A 26,912-nucleotide genomic window follows, 5' to 3' on the forward strand; every position below is an offset into this window, starting at 1 on the left:
ATATTTGTAGAAGCTATAGATGGATTTCAGCAGATTGCATGGTAGTTATAAGGATATTGCATTTTGTATTTTTGAAGTTTGCATTGTAGACATAGATTGTTTAATTTGCATTATATATATATATATATATATATATGTATATTAATTGCATTTATATATAGTTTATTTTGCATTGTAGACAATTTATGTTATAATGCAAAACCCAACAATATAAAATGCAATCTGCCTATAGCTAAATGCAATCTGCGAAAATCTATCTATAACTTCCACAAATATATATTGCATGGTAGTGTTTACAATATTGCATGTTACGTTTCATGTGGCAGCACAAGGTTGGAAGTACATCGTGACTATAATTAAAGATGCGCCATAATGCTCCCTTGTATGTATATACAAGTATTTTATCAATGCTAACTATTTGCTAGTTGATAAGTATTACCAATTCTTAGTCATTAGATCTAAAAGATCTAGTGGTATCTAGTGGTGCCACGAGAAAATTCATTTTATATTAATTAATTCAAAAAGGACATTTTTGTCGTTTTTTATACATGACGGTTTTTGTGATTCTCACGATGTCAACCTGATATATTAATAATGTCAACTCAATGCCTTAAATATGTTAACTAAATTTGTTAACATTGGTTATGCATATGATTGACTTTATATGTACTATTGTTGACGTGAGTGTGACTGTCGAATATATTGAAAATTCAAATCAAATTTTCAAATTTTATCATCAAAATATATGCAATTAGGATTTCGTTATAGTCGTTATAAAATTACCTTTAATTTGATATTATGTTTTGTGGAAAAATAGTTTAAACCGAGATAGTTATATTAGTTTAAAGCTTTGAGATATTTTCTAAAAGTTAGTTATAACTAACAAAATTTGGTTTTCATTAATGCCCCTAATTGACAATATTTACACACGAGTTGACATCAGTAAATCCTAGTTGACATTGTTAGAATAGCTTGACATCGCGTGAAAATTAATCTTTGCCGTTTGCTCTTAGATCAAATGGACTAGTTTTAATAATAGTTTCACTTTAAAGTGCAGTTAGCAGACCAACATGACCCTACGAGCTAGGTGCGGCACGTAGATGAGGGATTTTGCTCCTATCTTGTGATTTTTCCTTTACTCTTCTATATATTGGGTTTCATTTCCCTATGACTTGTATGAACAAAATTACTTCAGTTTTCTCCCATTTGACTTGAGTTTGTCTATGTCTATGAATTTTATCTTTGATTGTTATTTGAGTTATTAATATAACATTAGGTCAAGATATGTAAGCTAGCTTTGTAGTGCTTAGTTTTTGAATTATTATAGGCGAGTTGCTTTTGATAAAATTATCGAGGATTAATGTTATTATTTTAAAGAATACGTATCCAAGGTCACAATTCTAATAGATGTTCTTTAATCTTTACCCACATATGTTTGAATTGTAACCATGAATATTGTTTCAAGGAAGTGTTCATTAATTAATAAAATAAATTGAAGTGATAGTGAAGTAAATCCTCTGGTCCATGCAGGTATACGTTACAATCATGTCGGTGAAATAAGATACTCCATTAATGCAATGCAGTTGAGACATACCAAAAGGGACCTCCTTCCATTGCAATGATATGTCAAAAGCGACACACAAACGCTTTGATAAATGCTCAATATGTTATTTTGTCATTTTCTAGATTTAAATAAACACTTATGTGGGCCGATTTAATCCCAATCAACACCATCTACTACTATATATTAAAACATAGTATTTCGGATTGGTTCACTAATCCCATTAATTAATTTCCTTTTTTACATACATTTATCATATTTAGGTATTATTATCCATATTATCAACCCTAACCAACTTTCAATTTAGTGAAAAAACATAAAAGCATGTGTTCTTGTGACAATAATAAATGAAGATCTATCATCACTTCCTATTTTTGGGTTTATGGTCCTTTACATTTTTTCCCTAGCGGCTATTCCATGTCCGAATTTTAAAACCCCAAATTTTGTTGAGTCCCAATGTATATTTTGGTAACTAATATACGGCCCACTGGAATTAGCCTTTAATTGTTTGTCTAGAAAATATAAGGAAATAGAGAGAGACTAATCATATCCAGAAATTGAATAACAACATCTGTAAATTTAGCAAAAGGGATTGAGAATGAAATCCTATTTTCAGAAAGTTAGGACAGATAATTTATTGGAAGTTAGGTCAAGGTATTGAGTATAAAATTACTTACATCCATAATATTTTTAAAATATTAAAATCAAAGTAAATAGGTAATATAAAATAATTAATAATATAGACTAAATGAGATTAACGTTGAAGTATGATACTCACGTAAACATAGGCGGACCCAAAAAGGATTATCTAGGGGCTCATGCCCCCCATTAATCAAGTTTCTTTTAGTTCTAGCATTTGAATATATGACTAAATTATCAAAAATGTGTTTAGCCTTTACAGATTAATGCCTAGAAATTTTAATATTATATTTCTAATTATTTATATATGATCATATATAAGTGAATAAAGTTTTTATTGTATGTAGTTCTTTGATAAGAATTATACTTTGCATTTTAACTGTTAGATCATATACAAATCCAATCTCACATTCGTTGAGTGAAGGAAGTTAGATTAGTATATACTGTAAATGCTATCCACCTCTAATTAGTTTGAGGCATTTTGGGGTGACCTAAAAACAAATTCATGCAGGCTTGGCTCCAACCAAAGTGGACAATATCAACTAACGTGCAATTGACGATCCCAACATTAACACAACACATTTATATAGAGATATGTAAAAATTATATTTAGATCTATATCTATATTATGAAAGAGATTGAGCTTAGAAATGATAACAGTATCCAATTAAGTCGTCAGGGGTTGTTGTGCAACTGACCGCGGGAAAAATTCTTTTTTTGCTGGTTTAAGAAAAAGTATTCCACTAATGAACAGGAAATAATTAAATCTTTCATCTATTTTTTATTTTAATAAACATTTAGGACAAGAAGATCCGTTAAACTGTTTTGCTAGATCTCGTTTCTGACATACTTTTTCTTGTGTCTTCAGTTAAGTTGAAACTCATGCGGTTTGTAAGATCCATAAATATTGCACATGACTAGTTGTTGTAGAGCTTTAATACAGTTGCAGTTGCTTGTGAATGCTATTTTAATTTTTATTCTCTTAAATATATAGACACTTTGGAGGCGAATGCGAAATTAGTAACGCAGTAGAGAGATAAAAAGAATGGTAATTAAAATTTACCAAATATAGAAAGGAGCTAATTTCATAAAACAGACCAAAATAGAATAAAAGACAATTTTTAGGCTACGGAGAGAGTAACTAACAATATGACATGTGTGACATATGTATAATATTATATTTCAATGACAATTATATAATACATACAAAAATAAATATCACAATTTTAGAGTGAAAAATTAGTATTTCATCCATCCTATAATAGATGTACACTTTTCCTTTTAGTTTGTCACACAAAAGATGTCACATTTTTTTTTCTAGGAAAATTTCTCTCTTACTTAAAACACAAAAAACATCTATTATGAAACGAATGGAGTATCAAATATCCAATACTCCCTCTATACGCGAATAGGAATCTCGTTTTTCCATATCGGTTCGTCCGTGAATAGGAGTCCCGATTCTTCTTACCATATTTAGAAACAATAACCACTCCTACTTATTCTATTAAAAATGTCATTAAAAACCCCCAAAATTAATTCCCAAATTTCCACCCCCAACCCCGTCTCTACCCTCATTTGCGAGAATTCCGATTCTCTCTCAATCTATCACTCACCCATTCTCTCTCGAGAAACCTAATCTCCCACCGCCTCCTATCAAACCCTAATCGGCCGTCCCCTTCTCAATGTAATATACTCCAAAACATTGTCATCTCTCTTTCCCTCTCTCAGCACACCCTAATCCCTTTCCTCTTCTTGAAATTAATTATGTACCCGATTTAGATTACGGTCCAAAACATTGTTGTATTAATTTCTCAAAATTAGTTCTTGAAAAATCTATCTTATGGCCTCTCCGTGATTTTTTTTAATCTTTAATTTAAGTTTGATGCTAGTTTTGATTCATTAATCTTGTCTTTTGAATCGATTCATGCCGAGTTTGAATTAAAGTGTGGAAATCACAGTGTTTATTGAGCTGGTTCTGTTCTTGGTGTTTAAATCTTCAGATTGTGATTGCAATTAACGTGATTTGTTTACTTTGATTGTGGGATATATAATTTAGAATAAAAAACAGTAATACAAAAAAACTAAAATCAGAAAATTGTTGTATAAAAGATGAATTTATAAATTAAACATTTTAAGTGGGCCTAAAATTCCACTATCACATTCCAAATATTATACACACAAACAATTTCTTAAAATTTATATTATAATAGTATAAATTATTATACTCCTATTCTTAAAAATGAAAATAGATATGAAAACTAAGAGAGGAGGGGGGGGGAGGTACTTAAATGAGTGTTAGTGAATTGTGTGGTCCATATTTAGAATGATGTTTAGGGTTAGTATTGGTTGAAAATTTTCCCTTTTTCCCAAAATGGCAAAAACTTGTTTATTTTTCGTGGACGGAGGGAGTAAATATGCTCCCTCCGTCCCAGATAGTTTGTCCCATTTCTCTATTTCGGTCCGTTCTACGTTGTTTGTCTCATTTCACTTTTCACCATTTTTTATAGTGAACTCAATATTCCAATAACTTATTCCTACTCACATTTTATTATAAAACTAATATATATAAAAGTAGAACCCGCATTCTACTAACTTTTTCAACTCACTTTTCATTGCATTTCTTAAAAATCGTGTTCGGTCAAAGTGAGACAAACTATATGGAACGGAGGGAGTAATAAACCTTTTTATTGATTTATCACAGTATAAGATTTCATCACACATTTCATTTCACACTAGAGGTACAAAAGATACAAGTACATGATACAAACTCAACAATCAAAAGGACCATTCACTATATTACATATATACACCAATCATTAATGGGTCCATCACTCAATTATTGCTCAACCTCCAAACAAAATATCAGCATCAAACGTCAACCCGTCTTCATCGGCGCCGTCTAGATCGCCGATCCCCAGCTCCGGTAAATGCGCCACGTCATCATCAGAGAACATAAACGGATTTTTTTCCCCATTTTCCGACATCTCGAGCAAGTCTCCCCACCATCGCATGCACTCGTCAAGATCGTTCTGCAGAGCCGATGAAGGCGGCCTCGTTGGATCGTTATTCGTGGGAGGTTTCTCAGCCGGCATGGATGAGCTCGATACGACTAGTTTGGTGGACCAAGCCGGAGGGTGTGAATTGGAGAAGGTCCGAGCTCGAGGCCTTACGATGTTGCTCTCGGTGATGGTTTTTTCTTTGGGCGGAGGCGGCGGTCGCTTTGAAATGTGGCTGTTCCAGAAGTTCTTGACGTCGTTTGCAGTCCGTCCGGGTAGTCTGCCGGCGATCAACGACCATCTGCCTCCGTTGTTGGATAACAAAACGTGTTCAAATTAAAAATAACAACACGTTGAATAATAGTATTTATTTTTTTAGCATTTAGAAGTTGAATTAAAAAAAACCATGTACAAAATCACATGCTAAAAAATGTTAGGATAAAGTTTTCAAAGGGAGTTGCTGAGATGTCACAACCAAATCACAGTTTGTTGCTTTGTAGATATAAATAAGTGGGGGTGACAATTATTTATTGCTTCGAATTTCTTGACTTGAACTATAGTGAATAGTACTTAGGGTTTGTTCGCTAATTATTGACATCTTTTATCGAGTAGACAGATAGATAAACTTCTATTGTTTCGAAATTTCCACGATATCCATAAAAGTATTTGGTCGTGTGTTTTTTGTGACATGGTGTCGCACTATAATTTTTGTACTTAATTTTTCCTATTTTTCTCCAATTTAAATATGTTGTGATTTAATTTATATTAACTTAATTTAAGAAATATTAACTAGGGAATATAACTAGGAATTATAATTATCATTCATGTTTAATTTATTTTTTGTTTAAAAATAGTCGTTGGGGTTGATTATTCCATAATTGGGCTATACAATTTTTTAAAATTTAATACTACTATCTTGTAGTAATAATAAATTTTTAACTGCGAATCTTCAAAATTAATATAGAAATTGTACAAAAAAATATCTAAATGTTTTCCAATGGCGAGGTAACTATTTTCGTGAAAGGCAAAGTACGTCAACAATCTAACGGTAAAGCTATTAATTATATAACATTCCAAATCTAGCCATAACGTACACAAACATCCAGATCAACAGTGGGAGGCACTGAGCATTGGATTTTTTATATTTATTGCGTAAACTAAAATTAATTTCAAATTCTTAATTATTTTCATAATTCTGTCTATTTAGCGTTATTTTTTTGGACTAAAAAAAGTAGTAAAAATTAGGAAATGAAGACTTGCCTGTTCCCTAACAGTTTATGAAGCCTAACGATGAGATCAACTTCATCATTCGTAAAAAAGCCTCTGTTAAGATCTGGTCTGAGATAATTAAGCCATCTCAGCCTGCAACTTTTCCTACATCTGTTCAACCCTGCAAATATATATAGTGATAATAAATTAGAGAAGAAGAAGTAAAATTGTTTGTTTGAAATTGAAGAAGGATGCATGATAATTAAGTTACCAGCTCGGAGAGGGACGAGATGCCATTTGCCTTCTCCGTATTTACGAATGCAGTCTCTGAGAAGATGATCTTCCTCTTTAGTCCAAGCTCCTTTTCTCATTCCATTATTACTTTTATTTTCCATTTCGTTGTGGCGACAAAATGGAGGCGCCTAATGTTCTTTATTTATAACACAAGAGAATGCCAATTGCCAAAGGGGGTGAAAGTAACAGTAGTCAGTAGATAGATAAATTTGTAGGCAATTTATTGAACACATCACTTTTAATGCTCTTCTACCTATCATCTGACTGACGACGTGTGAGATTTTCCAGCCACAAAACCGCCCTAATTTTCTTTGCGCGAGATTCTTTTAGTAAATCATTAAGTTACATTTTTGGATTATTAGGTATGCCCTGACTATTACTCTTTTTCTGTTAACGTAAAGGAAATGTGTGCATTTCCTGGTTTTTGTTTTTTAGTTTATAATTGATCATACTACTATTTTACAAGCACGTGTAATTTTCCGTCAATGGTTCATATAGATGTGTGGTAAAAAAGGCTACTTAGAGTGTCCACAGTGGGAGGGCCGCGGCCCTTGGCCCAGAGTTAGAGATGTCAATAGAAGTTAAAGATGTCAATCGAGGTAGACCATGAAACTTTAGATTAGACGTCCTACTTGAGTTGCTGGATAGTCTGGTTCTAGCTAATCCGGGAGCAGAGCTAGCTAGGAATTCTATTTAGGTGGGACAAATGTACGCTCCCTCTTTCATCTGTCGCACAAATTTGTTACATATCACCTTTTTACCATTTTTGGCAGTGGGCCACCCATTCCACTAACTCATTTTCACTCATATTTTATTATAAAACTAATACTTCATCCATCCTATGTTACTCGCACTTTTATGTTTCGGCTCGTTCTACATACACTATTTCTATTTTAAGTAAAAATATGGGTATTTAATTAATATATTATACTTCATCCGTCCTATAAAAATATGTGCATTTTCCATTTATGGAAAGGTATCCTAATTTATTACCCTTGTATATCAAGTTATTTACAAGTTATACCGCCGTCAAAACACTAATAATAATGTGTATCCACTATCCAGTAGCAATATTTTAACTACTCTTCCCCTCTCTTCTCTTACGGTACCAATTTTTTCTTAATCGTGTCATATCATATGCCCATATTTTTATGGGACGGAGGAATAGTTAATTAAGTGTTTCCTTATTAAGTGATTTCTCATTAAACTTAAAATATTAATTTAATTATACTAAAAAATCAATCCCAAATTTACGACCTAAAAAGAAAAGTGCGAGCAACATGGGACAGAGGAGTAGTATACTAATTTAAAATTATGACCCATATTTCTCTAAGTTATTTTTACCCATTTTCCATTACATTTCTTAAAATCTGTGTCTAGTCAAAAGGTGACAAAAATTAAGGAACGAAGGAAGTAGGACACTACATTTGTCCAGAAAAAATAGTCATGTTTACTCATTTGGTTTGTGCACTAGAGTTAGTCTTTATCTATCTATAGTAATCTTCTTTCTTTACTGAAGTGGAACTCATTGTCCACTGTCTAACCAGTTTGTCTTTCTATCTTTCTTCTTTAACCAATTTTATTTAAAATCTATGTCATACATAATGGACTAAGTTCATGGGAAAAACCGGAATTCGGGAAAAGATTTTGGTTTAAAAAGCCAAAAACCCATAATAAAAATGAGCTTAAATTCCCCAAAATTATACTAAAAATTATATCTCCAAGTACATTTTATGCTCCTTGCATCCATATCATATCTTCATATATCAGGAGTAATATATTTGTCATATCCAAAGTAACGCGTGTTCTATTATCGGATATCTACATTTCTACAAATGAAAACGCGATGTTCTCTCAAATTCATTATATAATCACCTATTCCCTCTCTCTGTAAATATGTCTGTCTCACTTTCCTTTTTAGTTTGTCCTAATAAAGATGCCACATTTTTATTTTTAGAAAAAAATTATCACACATATTAATATAAAAAATTATATTTTCCCACTTAATACACTACACAAAAGCTCATAACATAACAATCAAAATAAAATTTAGTTATTTAATTTTTTTATCAATCACAATCTTCATTGTGACTAAATTTAATTTTGATTGTGATTTTATTATTAAAAATTAAAAAAATTTAATTAACCCAAAATTTTTAAATAATCCAAAATTTTTAATTTTTAATATTAATAAATAATTGAATCACGATCAAATGTGAATTTAGCAACAAGTTATTTTAAAATAATAACTATAAGTTTAATTTTTATAATTAATTTATATAAGAATTTCATAGTATTTTTATTTTAACTTTTTACTATATAAAGTAGTATAGTTTAAGAGAGAAAATGAAAATTTGACATAAAGTGATTGAAAAAGTAAAAATGAAAAATATCATTTCAAGTACTCAAACTATAAGAAATACTGTCATATTCAATACTCAAGAGAGGGGTAGAGAAAATATCATATTCAGTACCTAGATATGAATGTCTAGAAATGCCCTTCATTCCTTGGGAGCATTTTTGGTGTAAATTTGTGATGAATAGTGAAAAAATACCATGAATGTGATCACACCTTAGTTCAAAGACTACCATGATATTTTTAAAATTCAAGGACCGTTTGCCTGCGAAACGCATAGTTCAGGACTGTTTGCATAGTTCACTCGTGAATAAAAATCAGTCTAACTCTATTTAATCTGATATCCTATAATATCCTCTTAATTAATATTAAACAGCAATATTGTCATTTTGTTTATACATGGAAAAAACAATAAAGATATATGTCGGTATCTGCCTAGATTCTGGTGTAACTTGTGTTTCGACGCGTGTGCTCCTGTGGATCCGTTTGATGAAATTCGGTGAAGCTTTAATTGTCTACATATATATCATGAAGGAAATACAGGGCTTATCGATCCTTAGCAATTAGCATACTAATATTCTCGAATAATTTACATTCTGGGCATAATCTTTACTTTGTTTATCCCCTTCCAAAATTCTACCTCGAAATCTTTCAATTTATTCACTCCTATAGTTTGTACTATATTTATTGGACAATAAACTAACTAGTCTAATAAATTTGGACAGATACAACAACAGTAAAACTTAAAGCACGATTTTTGACTCCCACATAAATGACAAAAATGTAAGTGTCGTGCCACTTTTTTAAGTTGTGGTCTGAATTGAGGCTTCTAATACATTGATTTTATTAAGAGGTAATAGGCTTGATTTTATTGAGATTAGTCAAATTTAATATTCGCTTTGTCACTAAACAAGTAGTAGTACTTATAAAATTAATTTACTTTCATTTTTGAAAATTAGTTTACTCTAGTTATTTTTCCTTTTGATCTATCTCATATTTTATTAATTTCACATTCAAATCCTTGTCATATACTATTAAAATTCTAATATGGGATAATTAATAACCTTAATATAATTTAATCTTATTTGAATGGATGTACTATTGACACAATTTTGGTACTTAATCAGGATACTCAAAGAAAAGATACGAAAATCTTAATTAAGATTATATTTCTTTTCTCTCACGAGGTTCAAACGTTATTAGTTTTATTTTATGGGTTTACTAGGAAGAGGTTTTGAATTATAAACTACAGACAAGGAAAGAATCTTCTCACATATAAAGAGTTGTCAAAACAACTGTTTTTCAAAAAGTGAATTTAAAAAATAGTACTCTATCCGTCTCATAATAGATGGCCTAATTGAGAACTGACACAAAATTTTAGGAGATGTTATTTGTGTGTTTAGTAAAAAGAGAAAATAGTACATTTATATTAATATAAAACCAATGTAAAAAAATTAAGACCAACTTTTCACTAACTTTTTCTACCACTTCCTTTTTACAGAGTCAAAAAATTTTATAAAACCCGAACTGCTAAAAAATGAGACATCTATTGGCGGATGAAGGGAGTATGAAAAAAGATCAGGGACTATTTTTGTTCGAAAGTGAATGATTTAGGTACCATTTTTTAAGTTCACTCTTTTTAACAAAATCTTCTCACATATATTAAGGAAAAATAATCTTATTTTTAAAAATCATACTCCCTCGGTCCATAAAAAATAGTTCTATTTGTGTAAAGTAAAAGAGAAGAAGAAAAAATAGGTAAAATAAGAAAGATATAGGAAAAAAGTAGGTAAAGTATTAGAGAGAAACTTTCCATTTTTAAATTTTAGATATGTGACCATTTTTGTGGACATGCCAAAATAACAAAATTTAACTATTTTTCATGAACAAATGGAGCATGAGGTACAAAATTTGCCCATGCTTTTCACGGAACCTTTGGCAAAAATTAAATCAGAAAAGGGTAGAGAATCCAATAAGTACTTTTCAATTGGAATATTTTCAGTCGTAATTAGAGATACTCCACTTTTAAATGCTTAATCTGCTTAAATGTCCTCTACTCCAAACAAATAATTCGCTTATAAGGTTGAAAATAGGTAATTCAACTATATGCGTTCAAATATGCACCCACACCATTAAATAGAAACCTACACCATTAGAGATGAACCCTACAAGTGAGTAATGAACTCACGATTTCTAACAATGCTACGGTTACAGTTAACATAAACTATATAAATTCATTTTAAGTGTCTCTGTCGTCAGTGTCTCTATATTTAATACTCCATCCGTCACAAAAAAGTATGAACTATTTCCTTTTTCTCATCCATCCCTAAAGAATATGAACTTTCTAAATTGGAAAAAGTCAAACAACATACTACCCCTACACATCATTTTATTTACAACTTATATCATTACCATTAACAACTTATATCCTTATAATAATATGGACCACACTCTCCACTAACATTATTTTCATTACTTTTTCTCTCCATCTCTCTTATTTTTCCCTTATTTATTAAAATCTATGTCAAACTCATTGTTCATACTCTTTGGAGACGGAGGGAGTATTTTCTTTTTAGGATGTCCTGCTCTAAGTATCACATATTTTAGAATAGAAATTTCACTCTCTTTATTTTTGTCTTTATATATCGCATTATTTTTCGTCACTTAACTCACAAAACAATAATGCATAAAATCTTATATGCCAAATATAAAATGTTCTATTAAGATTGAGATGGAGTGAGCATTTGCTAGCTCATTATAATTCTCTATCAAATCTAAAAACTCATGATCCAATTTAATTCGGAAATTAAAAATTTTATTGCAGTCGATTATGCTAAAAGAATGCAAAAAAATATGAATCTGTGTGGTTGTTAATAGGCCTGCTTATCCGGCCGGTTCCGGTTAGAATCGGACCGGTTGACCGGTTAAACGATTTCAATTTTTCATAAATCCTAGAACCGGAACAGGGACTAGAACCGATCGATTCCGGTTCGGAACCGGAACCAATGTTTAAGTTTAATCCAAATTTATTTATAATTTTAAATAATTCAATACTAAAAAAATAATCATCCAAAATATGGATATATAAAAAATAATACCTAAAAATTCAAATAAATATACAAAAATTAAAAACCAACAATAAAATAACATTCATGTATGAGTAAGAGTCATGCCAAGTATAGTAGGTCGGACTAGTTTATGTTGACAATTCTTTTATAAAAAAAATGGACTTCTAAAATTTAGCACTTTTTTAAAAAGGAGTTTTAAAATGGAATTCTATTTTCCTTTTTTTTTGGCTAAATAAATATTCAACGGAATTTCAAATACTAATTGATCTTGTAACTTTTTTGTTTAATACGGAACAGTTAATAAATCATTCACAAACATGTTAAAATCGTTTATTAAATGAATTGTTACATAAATTTGTTATAAAGTTAAATTTCTATCATATGAAATGATATTGTATTTGTATAGTTTTTGGAAAATTAAAAACAAACTTATGATGTTCTACTCATAGTTAGTTCATAAAAATGGATTGGGGAAATAATTATAGATTAAAAGCATCACGGTTTAAATATTTTAAATACTTCAGAAAACAGAATTTTTAAATTTCATACTGTTTAAATCTTAAAATCAAACAATGTTTCAAATTATTTTATTCCAATTCAATATTAATTTAATTAAGTTAGATTTATTAGTATATTAAATTATATAAAAAATTGAATTGTAATTCTATTCCCGATTAGAAACCGATCGGTTCTCGGTTCTAACCGGAACCGGTTTTATATAAAAAGTTGGAACCGGTACCGGAACCGAAACCAGTTTTCCGGTTCCCGGTTCTGGTTCCGGTTAACCGAGAACCGGAGAACCGTTTAAGCACCTCTAGTTGTTAAGCCTCAATTTTTGTTATTTCAATTTGTTCGCGATTAGGAGTACCGATTTACTTTTATTGTAAATGGTAAGTAAGTCACATATTCCACATCCATATTCTTTATAATTCTTAAAATCTGTGATGAACTTAACCGGGACTATTAATTGAGGACAGAGGGACTCGCAATCTAATTCTCCCTCTGCCCTCCAAATGGTGTCCACATTTGCCATTTCGGTTTGTCAATAAAATATTATCCACTTTGTTTTTTTTCATTTTTAGTTAGTAGATTTCACTTTCTACTGACTCATTACACTCACATTTTATTATAAAAGTAATATATTTATTAAATTATGACTCATATTCCACTAACTTTTTTAACTTTGTTTTCTTCATATTTTTCAAAACTCGTAAGTCAAATGTGGACAACATTTGGTGGATGAAGGGAGTAACTAGTCGCTATGATTGTTAAAGAACTCACAATCTTTTGTGGTTTTTTCACAATTTTATTAGTATGTTATCGCCCTAAAATATGTCTAAGTCGAATTCCTCCGACATTAGCACGACCAAAAATCACATTTGGGTTGCGTCGGCGGTCGGCCTACATTTTTGCTCCCATAGTTCTTTTCATTACTATATTATCGCCCTAAAATATGTCTAAGTCGAAATTTTTGTACCGCAAATAATATTCCCTCGTCTTAGTGGGAGGGTTGTATAACAATTTTTTCGACTTATTAGGTAGAGAAGATTTCATATTTCCATTGTTAGCTTTGTGATAGCTCAATCAGCATCAAAGGGAAGTCAAGATTACATTGGAAGAATGAGCAACGAGCTCATCTCAAGCTCGCATGTTTCAGTGGCCGTTGGATTACTTCTTAATTGTAAGATTCAATATGGGCGTCAGATTAGTAAAATAGCCATTGTATTAGTTAGATGATTAGTTTGTTGAGGATTAGTTTTTCCTCATTCATTCCTTGTATGGTGTAATCGATAGATACACAATTCAATTAGATTTTCCCCAATTCTCACACAAAAATCGCTCTCAATCAATTCAGCTACTTCTTCTTGATTTCTCCGATTCACCTTCGAGCTATTAACAATCACATCCATAATTTCCCAAAAACACAAAACTAGCATAATAAATTTAGATAGTCTAAGCAATAATATCTAGACTACAATAAGGCCTACCTTAAGGTTATAATTCTAGTAGGAGTAAATAGTTGTACAAGATGAAATGTAAACCGGTTTAAAGAGTAATTGACGGACATTGTATCAATTATGATAAGACCATCCAACAATAGTTGTACTAAAGTCGATTCAAATTCTTTACTGCATTAATTAAGAAAGTGTATAGTGATTGTTTTTTATATTATTTACATAGTAGGGGGACCAGAAGGCTATGCAGTTAAGGAAAAAAAGAGCGTATGATATGGAAGTTGAAAGAACTAGTTGTGATCTAGATTTAGCGTCTAGGTCATGGAATAAATGGTTTAGTTAAGATTGACAATATCTATGGATTTGAAGAATAAAGTAACAACTCTAGAATAATAATGAACTTGAGGGAACCATAATCTCATAGTCACCTAACATATTATAAAGTGGAAGTATTGTTTTTTCTTTTATAGAGATGTAGTACTATAATTTTTTTTGTTCTTTATGTTTTCCCTTTTATAGGATTTCATTCTTTGGTCCACTTACATATTTCCTCACCGCATTATATTATTTTCTATTTTCGCTGTGGGACAAAAATCAAATTAAAATATCGGTGAGCATTTGAAGCTTTATTGATAAGAGTGAGGCAATTTATTAAAGATGCAGTCGCATCATGCATCGTACGTTGGTGAACGAAGACATAATGATAAGCTTCAATCATTTTAAATGCTCTTCCAACTATGTTGGATTTATGTTGGATCTAATCCAACTGACGTGTTACTATTACTACCCTCATCTCTAACATGCAAAATCCCACTTGTTCTCATCTACTTACGTACCCGTTTCAATTTCCTTATGAAATGTAGTCCAATATATTGACTCAATTTTTAAAATCATTAAGATGGAGAAAGAGTTTATGTTTCGTAATCCTAGCACCTACTCTATATATTTTATAAATTAAAAGTGAAACAAAAAGAGTTTATGTTTCGTAATCCTAGCACCTACTGTATATATTTTATAAATTAAAAGTGAAATAAACAAGAATGGTATACCAATATACTACTCCCTCTCCCCCTATCCACCATTTTTAGTTTGCTTTAAAGAATCATTTGCATTTTCCACTTTTAGTATATAAACCTCACGTTCTATTAACTTTTTATAGTCACAATTTATTACTATAAAACTAATACTCCCTCCGTCCCGCGTTATTTGTACTATATTTCTTTTTGGGCGTCCCGAGATACTTGCACTCTTTCTATTTTAGGTAAAAATTAATATTAGTTAATCATGCCCTTATTACACTTAAAATGTTAAATTAATCACCCACCAACCCATCCACCCCTCATTTGGAAAAAAACACGTCCCTCTCTCTTCAAACTCATTCTCTCTCTAACCTAAATTCTTCCGCCTCCAGCTTCACTAAACTCTTCCGCGCATCTCTCTATAAAAATACTATTTATTCCACCTCCAATTTCTCCATTAACGACTTATTCCACCTCCAATTTCTTCATTAGATCTACCATGGCTAACAAGAGAATTTAGATGGAGGGTGGATTAATCCACGTAGCTCACAAACCCCAACCTCTTTCCCGTCGGCGACAAAATGGTGGGTGGGGGTCAACCCACAATTTTAAACTTTTTGATCTACCGCCATTTAGATTTGAGGGCTCACTTTTGATTTAAATTTGAATATAATGGAGTACTTTTACATTTTGTTGTTTACATTATACACGGAAATTTGTTTATTTACTGTTCAAACATTATTAACAAATAAAATAATTTTGAATATATAAAAAATATTGATACGGAAAATTGGATAAAAAATAAATTTAATAATATAACTAAAATATCGAATCACTTTATATACTTTATTACTCATTCTACTTAAAACACTAACCACTCATTCCTTAATCTCCGTGCTCAAAAGGAAATGTGCAACTAACCCGGGACGGAGGGAGTATAAAAATGGGTCTCACATTCCATTTACTTTCTTGATTCACTTGGATTTTACATAGTTTTAGAGGGTAGTTTTACTTGGTTTTGATCGTATATTGTGTACTTTGAGACATGGTTATAGTTACTTCTCTATGATATTGGTATTTTGACCATTTTGTGAAGAATGTGTAGAAAAATGTACAAAATATGTGGATGTGCAGCAACTTTGGTTCGAGACAGTTTTTCTTGAGATTTTAAAGTCCAATCAGTTCATATTACAAACCATTCTCTTTGTCTTTGAAAGAGCTTCGCGTGGATATCTTAAACGTCTCAAACAGAGTTCGGTAGAAGAGGTTATGGCCGATTTACAAAGACTACGCGAAGCAGTGACATAGCTGGCGACCCGCCGGATTCGCGTGCAAATGAACCTAGCAACCCACCAGTAAAGCACAGGAAAAAATGTCGTAGGCAGTTGGCTACTCGCCAGCTTCGACGCACAACTAACCTAGCGACCCGCTAGGTTCGACAGACAATTTATTTCGCCCAAAGTCAACCCTAGGAATATATATACCTAGGGAATGCCTCCCAACACATTACACACGCCTCCTACTCCAAAAATCCCAATTTTTCACCTAGGAAGAATAGAAGAACAAAGCAGAGGACGAGTATTCATCGCAAGATTGGAGACGAGACCTCCAATTTGCCCAACCCAATTCTAGGAGTTCATATTTTAGTTTTATTTTTGTTCAAACAATGTTTTTGAATATTTTTTTTTACTTTTGTGATGAACATGAGTAGCTAAACCCTCTGTGGAGGTCTACGGGGGGGATACAATGATTCTTATGCTTAATTTATTTCTTTTTTTCTATGCCTTGGTTCATGTGGTTATTTTGACTTCTCTTGTACTTATACATTTATTTGACTGATCACCTTATGAATGCATGTGGATTTTACTACAATACTCGGGAGATGAGTAGTTTAATTTGAAAGAAGAGAAGTTGACGTCCTTGCCAATATAATCGGGAGATTTGAGCCTTTAAATGAAGCTAAGTATCTTAGGAGCTTTTAGGAGTTGTTGTCTTAGTTCTAGGAAGGACACATCGGTTCTAGGTAACAATCTACAAATTGAATGTTTCACGAGAAGATATAGTTTTACTTTAGTGATAGCTTAGAAACCCTTGAGACCATTTGTTGGCATAGTTTGGAAATTAGTTGAGCATATGATAGTTGTTATCGATCCCGTAATATTCTACTTTCTTAATTCTTGATCTATATCCGTTACCTTTCTCTTGCTTTAATTTGTCTAAGTTGTTTTTATTTGCTTTAGTTATTGTTTATGCTTTGCTTTCAAGTAGATTTAGAAAAAGAAAACCTTCTGATTCTTCTAAATAATAGTTAAGATTGGTTAGTGGTACTTAGGTTAACACTCATTGTCTCTGTGGATACGATACTCTTACTTACTATTTGCTACAATAGCCTCATACACTTGCAGACATATTTTGTGTTTAAAATAAGTTGAGTCATTTCTCCCTTTACTTTTTTTCACAAAGTCAAATAATTTCTTAAAACTCGTGGTGACAAACTCATATTTTCAGCAGCTTAATTGGTCTGTTGATGTGCTATGTCGAGTTTATTGTTTGCATTGTCGTGTTTCCAGCCAATTAATTGTTATTTTGGAGTATGACGTGTTAGTTAAGTTGTGTAGAGAAAAATAGGAAAAATAGGCAAAAATGGCATTTTCGGTGCAGTACCCGACCGGGTAGAGCTCCGTCACCAATGGAGCACCCGGCCGGGTAGAAGGCCAAGGCGTAGCGGAGTCATAGAGTTATACCCGCCCGGGTATTCTTGTGACCATAGGTCCACCCGGGCGGGTGTCTCTTGGCGGATCAATGCCACCTGACCGGGTCCATCAGCGGGGCGTTTTGTAACTCTCAAAACACGATTTTTGGAAGAAAATAAAGAGGAAAAAGGATGCCTAGGCAAGGATATTTTACACCAGCCGCCTCCTACACCAATCACACACTCCAAGAACACCTTTGAGAGAGGGAATCGAAGATTGAAAATTCTAGATCGGAAGATTGAAGCTTCACTCCATAGATTCGTTCCACAGGAGTTCTTAGTATCTATTTCTCTTGCTTTTGATGGAATACTTTGTGTTAAACTTGGTTTTCTTCATGAACATGAGTAGCTAAACCCTTTTTGTAGAATTCTTGGTGATGATGTACTAATTTCATAGTTTTATTCAATCAATTCCGTTCTTACCTTGCTCTTGTAGTTATTTGATTATTCTTGGGTTTATTCCTTTCAATTGCTTGATCATGTGTATGATTAATTAGATTAATCGGGAGATGAAATAATTAATCTGTAAAGAAAAATTATTCACACCTTAATACAATAGAACTCGGAAGAGTTGAGGTTTTGAGTGAGGTCTTTGATCTCATCGTTCTTTTGGGAGTTAGGGGTTTTAGGATTAGAATGGGACGTAAATTCTAGCACTTAATCTACAGGTTTCTCACCTCGGAAGGGTGTTTAATCTATAATCGTGATCGATTTAATAACTCTAGGGACACCAAAAGGTAAGGCAAATAGATTGTATAAGAGCTTGGAATCAGATCCTTGAGTTCTACATTTTCTCCATATCATATTTTCACAACTTGTCCACTTGTTTTTAATTGTTTTCTTGATATTATACGCTTTTATTAGTATTAGAATAAAGCAAACATTTCATGTTTGTCTAGATTGTAGTGTACAAATTTGTTTATGTGGGATACGATACTCTTGCTTGCTAATTACTACACTAGTCTCATACACTTGCGGGTATTATTTGTGTTAAAATAAGTTGAGTCACGTGGCGAGTCAAAATGACTCTTTAAATGGGGTATAACAGTTTGTTTGACTCATTAGTTAGGGCTAATATTTTAACTTAGTTTTGATCAAGATGTGTTGGACTCTTATAATTACAAAGAGCATGATTATATATTTAATTAGATAGTCAGTTTTGGGAGGAGGCAAAAGATAATATATAAGCAACAATAAAGCGGAAAAAAATAATGATCTTGATCATAAAAGCATACCTAAAGGCTGTAATTCTAGCTAGTAGGAGTAAATACTTCTACAAGATGAAGCATGAACCAGTTAATTGGAACTTGGAAGAGTAATCAACTAGTAGTACATAGCAAGGCAAGAGTTACCACCCAAAGGACATTTATCAATTATGATAAGACACTCCAACAATAATAGTACTAACTTAGTAGATTCAAATTCTTTTATCCATCACAATCTTCATCTACATAGTAGGAACTATGGGTTATGCAGTCAAGGAAAAAAAGAAGCATATGATCAAAAGGCTGAAAGAACTGCTATTTGTGATATAGATTTAGACAATCAAAAAGCTGAAAGAACTACTATTTGTGATCTAGATTTAGTGTCTAGGTCATGGAAAAAATGTGTAGTTAATATTGAAAAATTCTAGTGTCCTGGTAAAAGAGGAGTGCACATTAAAGTAATTGGTCAAAATGTGGACTTTCCAAAATCTTGATTGTCTACAATTATTTTAGATTGAATGATACCCGAGAGGTTACATTATTGGGATTAAGACAAATCGAAATCGTTGTTAGAAGCAAATGTTAAGCTTATCTACTTTGTGGTACTATATGGAAGTAGATACTATCATTTACCCTTGGTCATAGGGCATTATATACTTAAGTACTTGAAGATGGGTATATATAGTCTAGTTTACTGTCAATAAAACAAGTGTTATATTTTGTATTTTAATATAGTACTCCTATGTGTTTTAAAATCGAACAATGTTTAATAAAATTTTATAACTAATGTCTTTTGCACTAATTTGTCGAATTAACTCACATTCTAATTCAACAATTCTGGATACACCACTATTAACGAGTGGTTAATTAGCAATGTCATTTTCCCACTCCTTATTGAGAAGAAGATCTTCCTACCAGATTTTTTGGTCCACACACTACATTATTTCCCATCTTCATTGTGGTGACAAAATATCGGTGCGTATTTGAAGCTTTATTTATAAGAGAGACAATTAATTGAAGATGGAGTCGCATCATGCCACGTATGTTGATGAACAAGGACATGTAACTTTTTAAATGCTATCCCAACTATTATCGATCTAATTAACGTGTAACTTTTCCCACCCACAAAAACCCCTCATCTTTAATCTACATGTAAAATCCCACTTCATCCACATCTCCTTACGTACCCGTTTCAACTTAATCATGGAATGTAGTTCCATGCAATAAACAAGAATGGTTAATTAAGTATGATATAATATAAGGGGGATGAATAGGAAAGTGATCAATTGCTAATTAATTAGTAATCTCAAATTAAGACTAAATTTTAGCTATTAGATTAGAAGATCTAGTGGTTGAAATAATGTCACATGGATTATATTTTTTATTAAGAAAATTAATAAATAAAATTAGAGGGTATTAATGTCAATTCTCTCTCATTAAAATCATCCTAAAACTTTAAATTTACGTAACTCTCTCGATTTAAATTATTTTTTCGCAAAAAATATATCAAATTAAAGATAATTTTATAAGGATTCCAACGAGATCTCAATTGCATATGTTCCGACGACGTTGGGATGATAAAATTTGATATTTTTTACTTTAGTTTTCGTAAATGTTGATAAGCAGATTTTTATCAACAAATACATCAAAAAATCTCAATAAAACCATGTAAAAATTTCAATAAATATGTGTTGATATTTTCTTGTACTAGTGTTGATATTCTTATGTCATATTGTTGATATTTGTAATACACTATATTGATATAAAAAAATATTCACGAAAATTATCATATGATAACATAATGACGATATTACCCTTTTGTTGATATTTTGTCTACTATTTATTGAGATTCGTAAGATTTAATCTCATCCATTCATTTTAAGATCTAAGGGTGGAGATTTGGTCTTGATTTTGGATTAGGGTGCTATAAGCATTAGAATATGACCTTGGATGAATATATTTATTAAGAGTTGTGATCAATGTCGAACTAATTTTAAAGACCGAACTAGAGACCAAATCTGGGCCATTAGATTTAGTTTTTTTGATGAGATGTGCTGCTGTGAAAATTTTTTCGGCTTCATTACAAGCCCATTTTACTTCATTATATAGGTCTATTACTTCATTCTGTACGTAATACCTTGAAACTACAACATGTTTTTACTTGCTTCCAATAGGTTTTGAAATGATTCAACATATGCTTCATTCAAATTCATTGACGTGGATTTTTGCTTGATTAACATTTAAAAATGCAATTTATTCAAGTGAGTTTATTACTTCATTCATAAACGTTATTACTTCATTGGATAAGATTTTTACTTCATTCCCGTAGGACTTCAAATGCTTCTACACATACTTCATTCCAATAATTTATTACATTATTCCATGTGTTTATTAAACCATATTAGCGCCATGGCGTTGATGATAGATATTGTAGAGAGAAAGAACGGAAAGCGACGGCGAAACCACATTTACGTACTGGAATGAAGTAAAAACCTACTGGAATGAAGTAAAAACCTACTAGAATGAAGTAATATATTCTGGAACGAAGTTAAATCTTCATAACATGTTAGTATGACTTATTTACCTTCAGATGAATTAAAATAGGCTCGTGATGAAGGTGAAAATAATTTATAAATTTCTGTATCTTATCCATAAAAAACTAGATCTAAAAGCACTAATTTGATAGGGTTCGGTGGTTCGGTCTTTAAGAGTAAATTTGGAGATAATGGGACTCTATTTATTAGTATTATAAAAAATAAAATATGAAACATGTAGTACACATTTTAAATGATAAATTTTATTTTTACCTTATTATATTATATATCCCTCTATTAGGAGAGATACAAAGAAAACATTATTATGATTAATTTTTAATTGGACAACAAAACAATCAAATAATTTGTTCTGAATAGGAGAAATCAGAAAACCATTTGCTTTCTAGGTGGAGGTAAAAGAAAAACGTTATTTTTCTAAAAGTACTAAAATAAAGATTACTTATTAAACGATAAGTTTTATTTTTTAAATAAGGCAAACATTTGAAAACTGATGAGTATCAATTATTATACTCCCGCTTTTCTTTTTGTACGGAGATTAAAAATTTATATATTTTTATTATGTTAAAAGATATAATAAAGTTAGAAAAGGAATACAGTGGATCGGAGAATCATGAAAGAGAAAACGTGTTAATTATTATTATTATATATAGAAATAATTCTAAAATGGAAAAATGATCAACGTGGGGATGGAATATTATTTTACAATAACATCCTAAATATGAGAGTGAAAAAATGCAAGGGATGTGCTTAGTAAGTGTCATAAAACAAACGAAAAAAAGGGGGGATTATGAGCTAGAACAAAGCTTACCACAAAATAGTGGTTTCAGTGAAAACCTATAACGTGGTTTCCTTAGAAACCGCCTTCATTGATCCTTTGAGTGAGACCGGATCTTAAAACACTTCCATAAAAATCATTAAAAGTTGAATTATTTTCTCTAAAAAATCCCAAAAAATAGGTTAACTTTGGTTTGATCATCTCATTTAAAATTTAAATGATAAATTATAAAGTACTATCAATATTCAATATGGTCAAAATTGGAATTGATGTTTTTGTTATTTTTATGAAATGAAACGGTGCTCATGTTATTATTTATATGCATATTAAACGTGTTAAATTTTTTTACATTGAATATTGACACGATTCACATTCTTCGTGTAGACAAGTGGGTCTAAAAAATAAAACGTACAATGGGTCTAGAAACTGGAAAATGTGGAGATAAATCAAGAAAAAATAAAACACACACCTTAGTTTGTTCAGAGTGGAGTTGATATACTGTAAGACGGAAGAAAAGATCATAAAGATTAGAATAATTCTATATATAGCCCTTATTTTTACTCACTGTATCATCTCATTTAGAAAATAATTTGGAGTAATGATGAATTTATTAAACTTAAAGCCCATATTTCCAAATTCTTCATTTACAACAAATAATGTAAGAGCATGATATGGTTGGGCCTCACTGGAGTAGGCCCAAGTGAAGCCCCATACTTTTGCTCCACCAAACCTATTTGTATATAATTGTATCAATGGACTTAGATGTTTTGGGCTTAGATATAATTTGCGCCCACTAAAACACCAACCTAATATAAATTCAAGTAAAATAAATTCAATTTTATGGGCGACATTTTTTTTTTCATACGGAAGCATTTTTATTGATTAAAAAGGGGGTATTTTCATATCCATACAAGTAATAAAGTTATTCATGTGTCACAGTTTCATCCAATAAAGTTGCTTTATACTTTTACCAAAAAAGGGGGTCGAATAATTATGATGATACCCGTGACTGGATATTTCAAAATCGTGTATGACAATGGACTACATTGGTTCTTCATTAACATCACTATGATTCGATCAACCCCATTAATAAATTCATGCATGATCACCAATTCTTCAAAATAGCGAAGCTAGACCATTCTATTTCTGTGCGTGAGATCCTCAATTTCCAACCCGATGAAGGGGTGAGGCTTCTTGCGATGAAGACTTGCAATAGGAGTTTATCTTTTAATTGTGTTCTAAACTAGCTTTAATGGATTTGAATATGAATATGAATATGATTGGGTTTTAATTTTCGTTTAGCTTTTTTATTGACTATATATATACGCTTTATCGTTAGTTTAAATGGTAGCTTTTGGACAGTTTAATAAGTGAGTTAGAACTTGAGCTTTTGTAACAGATAGTGTAATACTTCCTTCGTCCACCATTTAAAGAGCCACTTTAACTCGGCATGAGTTTTAAGAAATTGTTTAACTTTGTGAAGAATAAAGGGAGAAAGTGAGTGGAATGTGGGACTCATTTAGACCATGCTTGGTATGATGGAATGGAATGGGGGAATGGAATGACATTCCTACCTCCATTCCATTCCTTTGCTTGATAAATTTTTTCCATAGGAATCACCATTCCATTAGGAATGGTCATTCCATTCCACATGGGAATACCCATTCCATCCATTTAGCTAAGGAATGGTCATTCCATTCCATTTCATTTTCCTTTCTTCTTATTTTAAAATTTAACAAAATTATATAAATATTATTTAATATTATATTTAAATTTAATATCTTCTCAATTTTAGCATAAATTAAAATTTTAAAATTTTTAATAATTGAAAAAAAACACACACACACACACACACACAAAAACACACAGCAACTCACACACACACACAGCAAAACACACACAAACACACACAACAACTCACACAAACACACACACAGCAAAACACACACACACACACACAACAAGACACACACACAAACACACACAACAAAACACACACACGCACACACAGCAACTCACACACAACAACTCACACAGCACACAACACACACATACAGCAAAACACACACACACACGCAGCAACTCACACACAACACGGACATAGCAAAACACACACACAACAACTCACACACAACACACACACAGCAACACACAACAACACACACGCAACAACACACATAGCAACAAATACGCACACACCACCACATATACACACACACATCAACACATGCATACACCACATATGCACACACTCATTTACGTGTATCGTACAAATTTATATGATCCAAAATATTGACAAAAATATTTTTGAATAAATATTTTTTTTATAGAATCAACATATTAATTATTCATATTTCATTCCATTCCATTCATATATTATTTTGTAATTACCAAGCATAGGAATGAAATCAATCAAGGAATAACAATTTCATTCCATTTGTAATCCTTACATTCACCAAGCACAAGAATGGAATGGAATTGTCATTTCATTCCCACCTTCATTCCATTCTCATCTCCATTCCATTCCCCCCCCCCCATTCCATTCCATCATACCAAGCATGGCCTTAAAGTACTAGTTTTATATTGGACTGTGAGTGTAAAAAGTTGGTGGGATGTGGGATCTGCATACTAAAAGTGGAATAAAATAAATGGTTCTTATAAATCGTGGACAAACTAAAATGGCAAAAGGGTTCTTTAAATCATGTACGGAGGGCGTCCAAAGTCTTTGTAGAAAAGTTGAAATTCAAGTACTCATACTATATATCTTCATATCACTTCAACCCCAAATTCTAAACACAAAAACACATTCAATTCAATTCATATCATATCATATTAAGAAATACCACTTCCCAACATAAAAATAAAATGAAAAAGTATGTACATAAAAGGTTAAATTAAGAGTACTAGAGAGCTCTAGAGCCAGGAACATGTATCCAATGCAGCTGCAGCTCTACCTCTCCACACTCAACATTCCTCAATCTCAACACCATATTCTGCATCACTTTCCCATTTTCCCACACAATAGAGCTTGCCTCTGCCAAGCAGTTCTCCCTGTTTGCCACAACCTTGCTCACCACTGTCCCATTTGAAACATTCTCCAACTCCATCTTCAGCACCCTCACCATCTCCTTTATATCAAACTCTGCATCCCCCATTTTGTCGTCCAGCGTGAACGTGTCTCTGTCGTAAACTTGCTGCATTTTAAGCCCATATTAATTTTTGAATTTTAAGGATACATTATTGATTAAGAGAGGATGGAATTAACATCAACCTACCAATTTGATGGGCTGATTTGGATCGGCAACGGTCAAAGTCAACTCCTCGTTCCATTCCGGGTTCAGATTCTTCTTCACCACTCGAGTCTTTAGCTTCTGATCATTCCATAAAGACGAAAGCTTATTAGTTTGAAGTTTAAGGTGACAAGATCGTCAATTGCACGTTAATTTAATATTTTTCGCTTTGGACCAAGTCTGCACACATTTTTTTTTTTTTCATTTTAAAAGGCCTCAGACTAATTGTTTCTTGGTCGATATGGTATGAATTTGCAACCCAACAGATTTCTAAACATATACCTAAAACAAATTTGTTAAATAAAGGAAATGATATTCAAACCTGCTTGCCCATCCGAACAATGACATAAGGATCGCTGCTTCTGGCATCTCTTTTAGCAAGTTTGAAGCCTCTCACAACTTTAATCCTTAGCAAACCCAAAATGTCATCCATTGATGAATTGAAATTTATTATCTTCTGAGTAGCACCAGAACTCAGCCAATTGCAGAAAATTAGAAATGTTGGTTAAACTTAAAATAGAGAAACAGAGATTCTTGGGTTTAACGAAGAGTGGAGAGAGGGGTTTTATATAAGAGAGATTTGTACTGTGTTAACGCGCTATTTCAATAAACAACAATTACATGCGTTATTTGCTATATGGAAAGATGAGACAACATATGTTGACTTCAATCTACAATGGTAGCTTCCCTTCATTACACGTTTTTATTTGGCCTTTTCTTCTTGACATTCTTCTTTCATCTTGAATTTTTTTAATACATTCCTCGAGTCCTATCGTTGAGTTTTTATTTCACATCGTTTGTATAAGCTTAAATTATTATTGGATTTGGTAATAGTTATAGTAATTAGCAATATTATACTCTAAATAATATGAATTTAGGTAGTTGATTGAAATATAAGACTTCTAATAACGATGAGAATAAAATTTAACTAATTAGTTGAATAATTATTTTGATATAGATTGATTTATTAATTAATCAGCATATTAGTCAGACCTTGTTTTATTATTTCGTAATGAATGTCAATCAGTTAAATTAATTCAACAACCATATTTTAATGTATTAATCGATTGATTGATTTGTTGCTTAATTAATTAATCTTAACAAGTATGCCATGCCTGGTCTGAGGTCTCAATAATTAGCATGCTGCATTAAATTTTAAATTTTTTTAATTAAAGTCTGTAATAAGAGTATGTTTTATTAAGAGCGTATTTCTTATGATTGGTAAGTACGGGTATCCC

At 31.7% G+C, this 26,912-nt stretch overlaps 2 protein-coding genes across 2 annotated transcripts; both read right to left on the reverse strand.

The window, feature by feature from the left end:
• Positions 1 to 4,872: 4,872 nt before the first annotated feature.
• Positions 4,873 to 6,845, reverse strand: LOC125202150 (transcription factor MYB114-like). Its single transcript, XM_048100502.1, has 3 exons — positions 6,677 to 6,845; positions 6,457 to 6,586; positions 4,873 to 5,497 (listed from the first exon to the last, which is right to left on the reverse strand). Exons 1-3 carry the CDS (start codon positions 6,798 to 6,800, stop codon positions 5,044 to 5,046), a joined length of 708 nt encoding a protein of 235 aa, XP_047956459.1. The 5' UTR covers positions 6,801 to 6,845; the 3' UTR covers positions 4,873 to 5,043.
• An 18,275-nt stretch (positions 6,846 to 25,120) lies between these two features.
• On the reverse strand, positions 25,121 to 26,220 carry LOC125201836 (protein C2-DOMAIN ABA-RELATED 7-like). The gene is made up of 3 exons (XM_048100100.1): positions 25,997 to 26,220; positions 25,660 to 25,755; positions 25,121 to 25,578 (listed from the first exon to the last, which is right to left on the reverse strand). Exons 1-3 carry the CDS (start codon positions 26,105 to 26,107, stop codon positions 25,288 to 25,290), a joined length of 498 nt encoding a protein of 165 aa, XP_047956057.1. The 5' UTR covers positions 26,108 to 26,220; the 3' UTR covers positions 25,121 to 25,287.
• Positions 26,221 to 26,912: the final 692 nt, after the last annotated feature.

Source organism: Salvia hispanica, chromosome 1 (genome assembly GCF_023119035.1).
Source record: "Salvia hispanica cultivar TCC Black 2014 chromosome 1, UniMelb_Shisp_WGS_1.0, whole genome shotgun sequence".
Lineage (NCBI taxonomy): Eukaryota > Viridiplantae > Streptophyta > Magnoliopsida > Lamiales > Lamiaceae > Salvia > Salvia hispanica.

Excerpts from the sequence above, each read along its gene's own strand:
- LOC125201836 (XM_048100100.1), bottom strand. The coding sequence starts at position 26,107 with ATGGATGACATTTTGGGTTTGCTAAGGATTAAAGTTGTGAGAGGCTTC. Across the intron at positions 25,756-25,996 it reads TTGTTCGGATGGGCAAGCAG|AAGCTAAAGACTCGAGTGGT; the intron begins GTTTGAATATCA and ends TGGAATGATCAG. Across the intron at positions 25,579-25,659 it reads CAAATCAGCCCATCAAATTG|CAAGTTTACGACAGAGACAC; the intron begins GTAGGTTGATGT and ends CTTAAAATGCAG.
- LOC125202150 (XM_048100502.1), bottom strand. The coding sequence starts at position 6,800 with ATGGAAAATAAAAGTAATAATGGAATGAGAAAAGGAGCTTGGACTAAA. Across the intron at positions 6,587-6,676 it reads TCTCGTCCCTCTCCGAGCTG|GGTTGAACAGATGTAGGAAA; the intron begins GTAACTTAATTA and ends ATATATTTGCAG. Across the intron at positions 5,498-6,456 it reads CATAAACTGTTAGGGAACAG|ATGGTCGTTGATCGCCGGCA; the intron begins GCAAGTCTTCAT and ends CAACGGAGGCAG.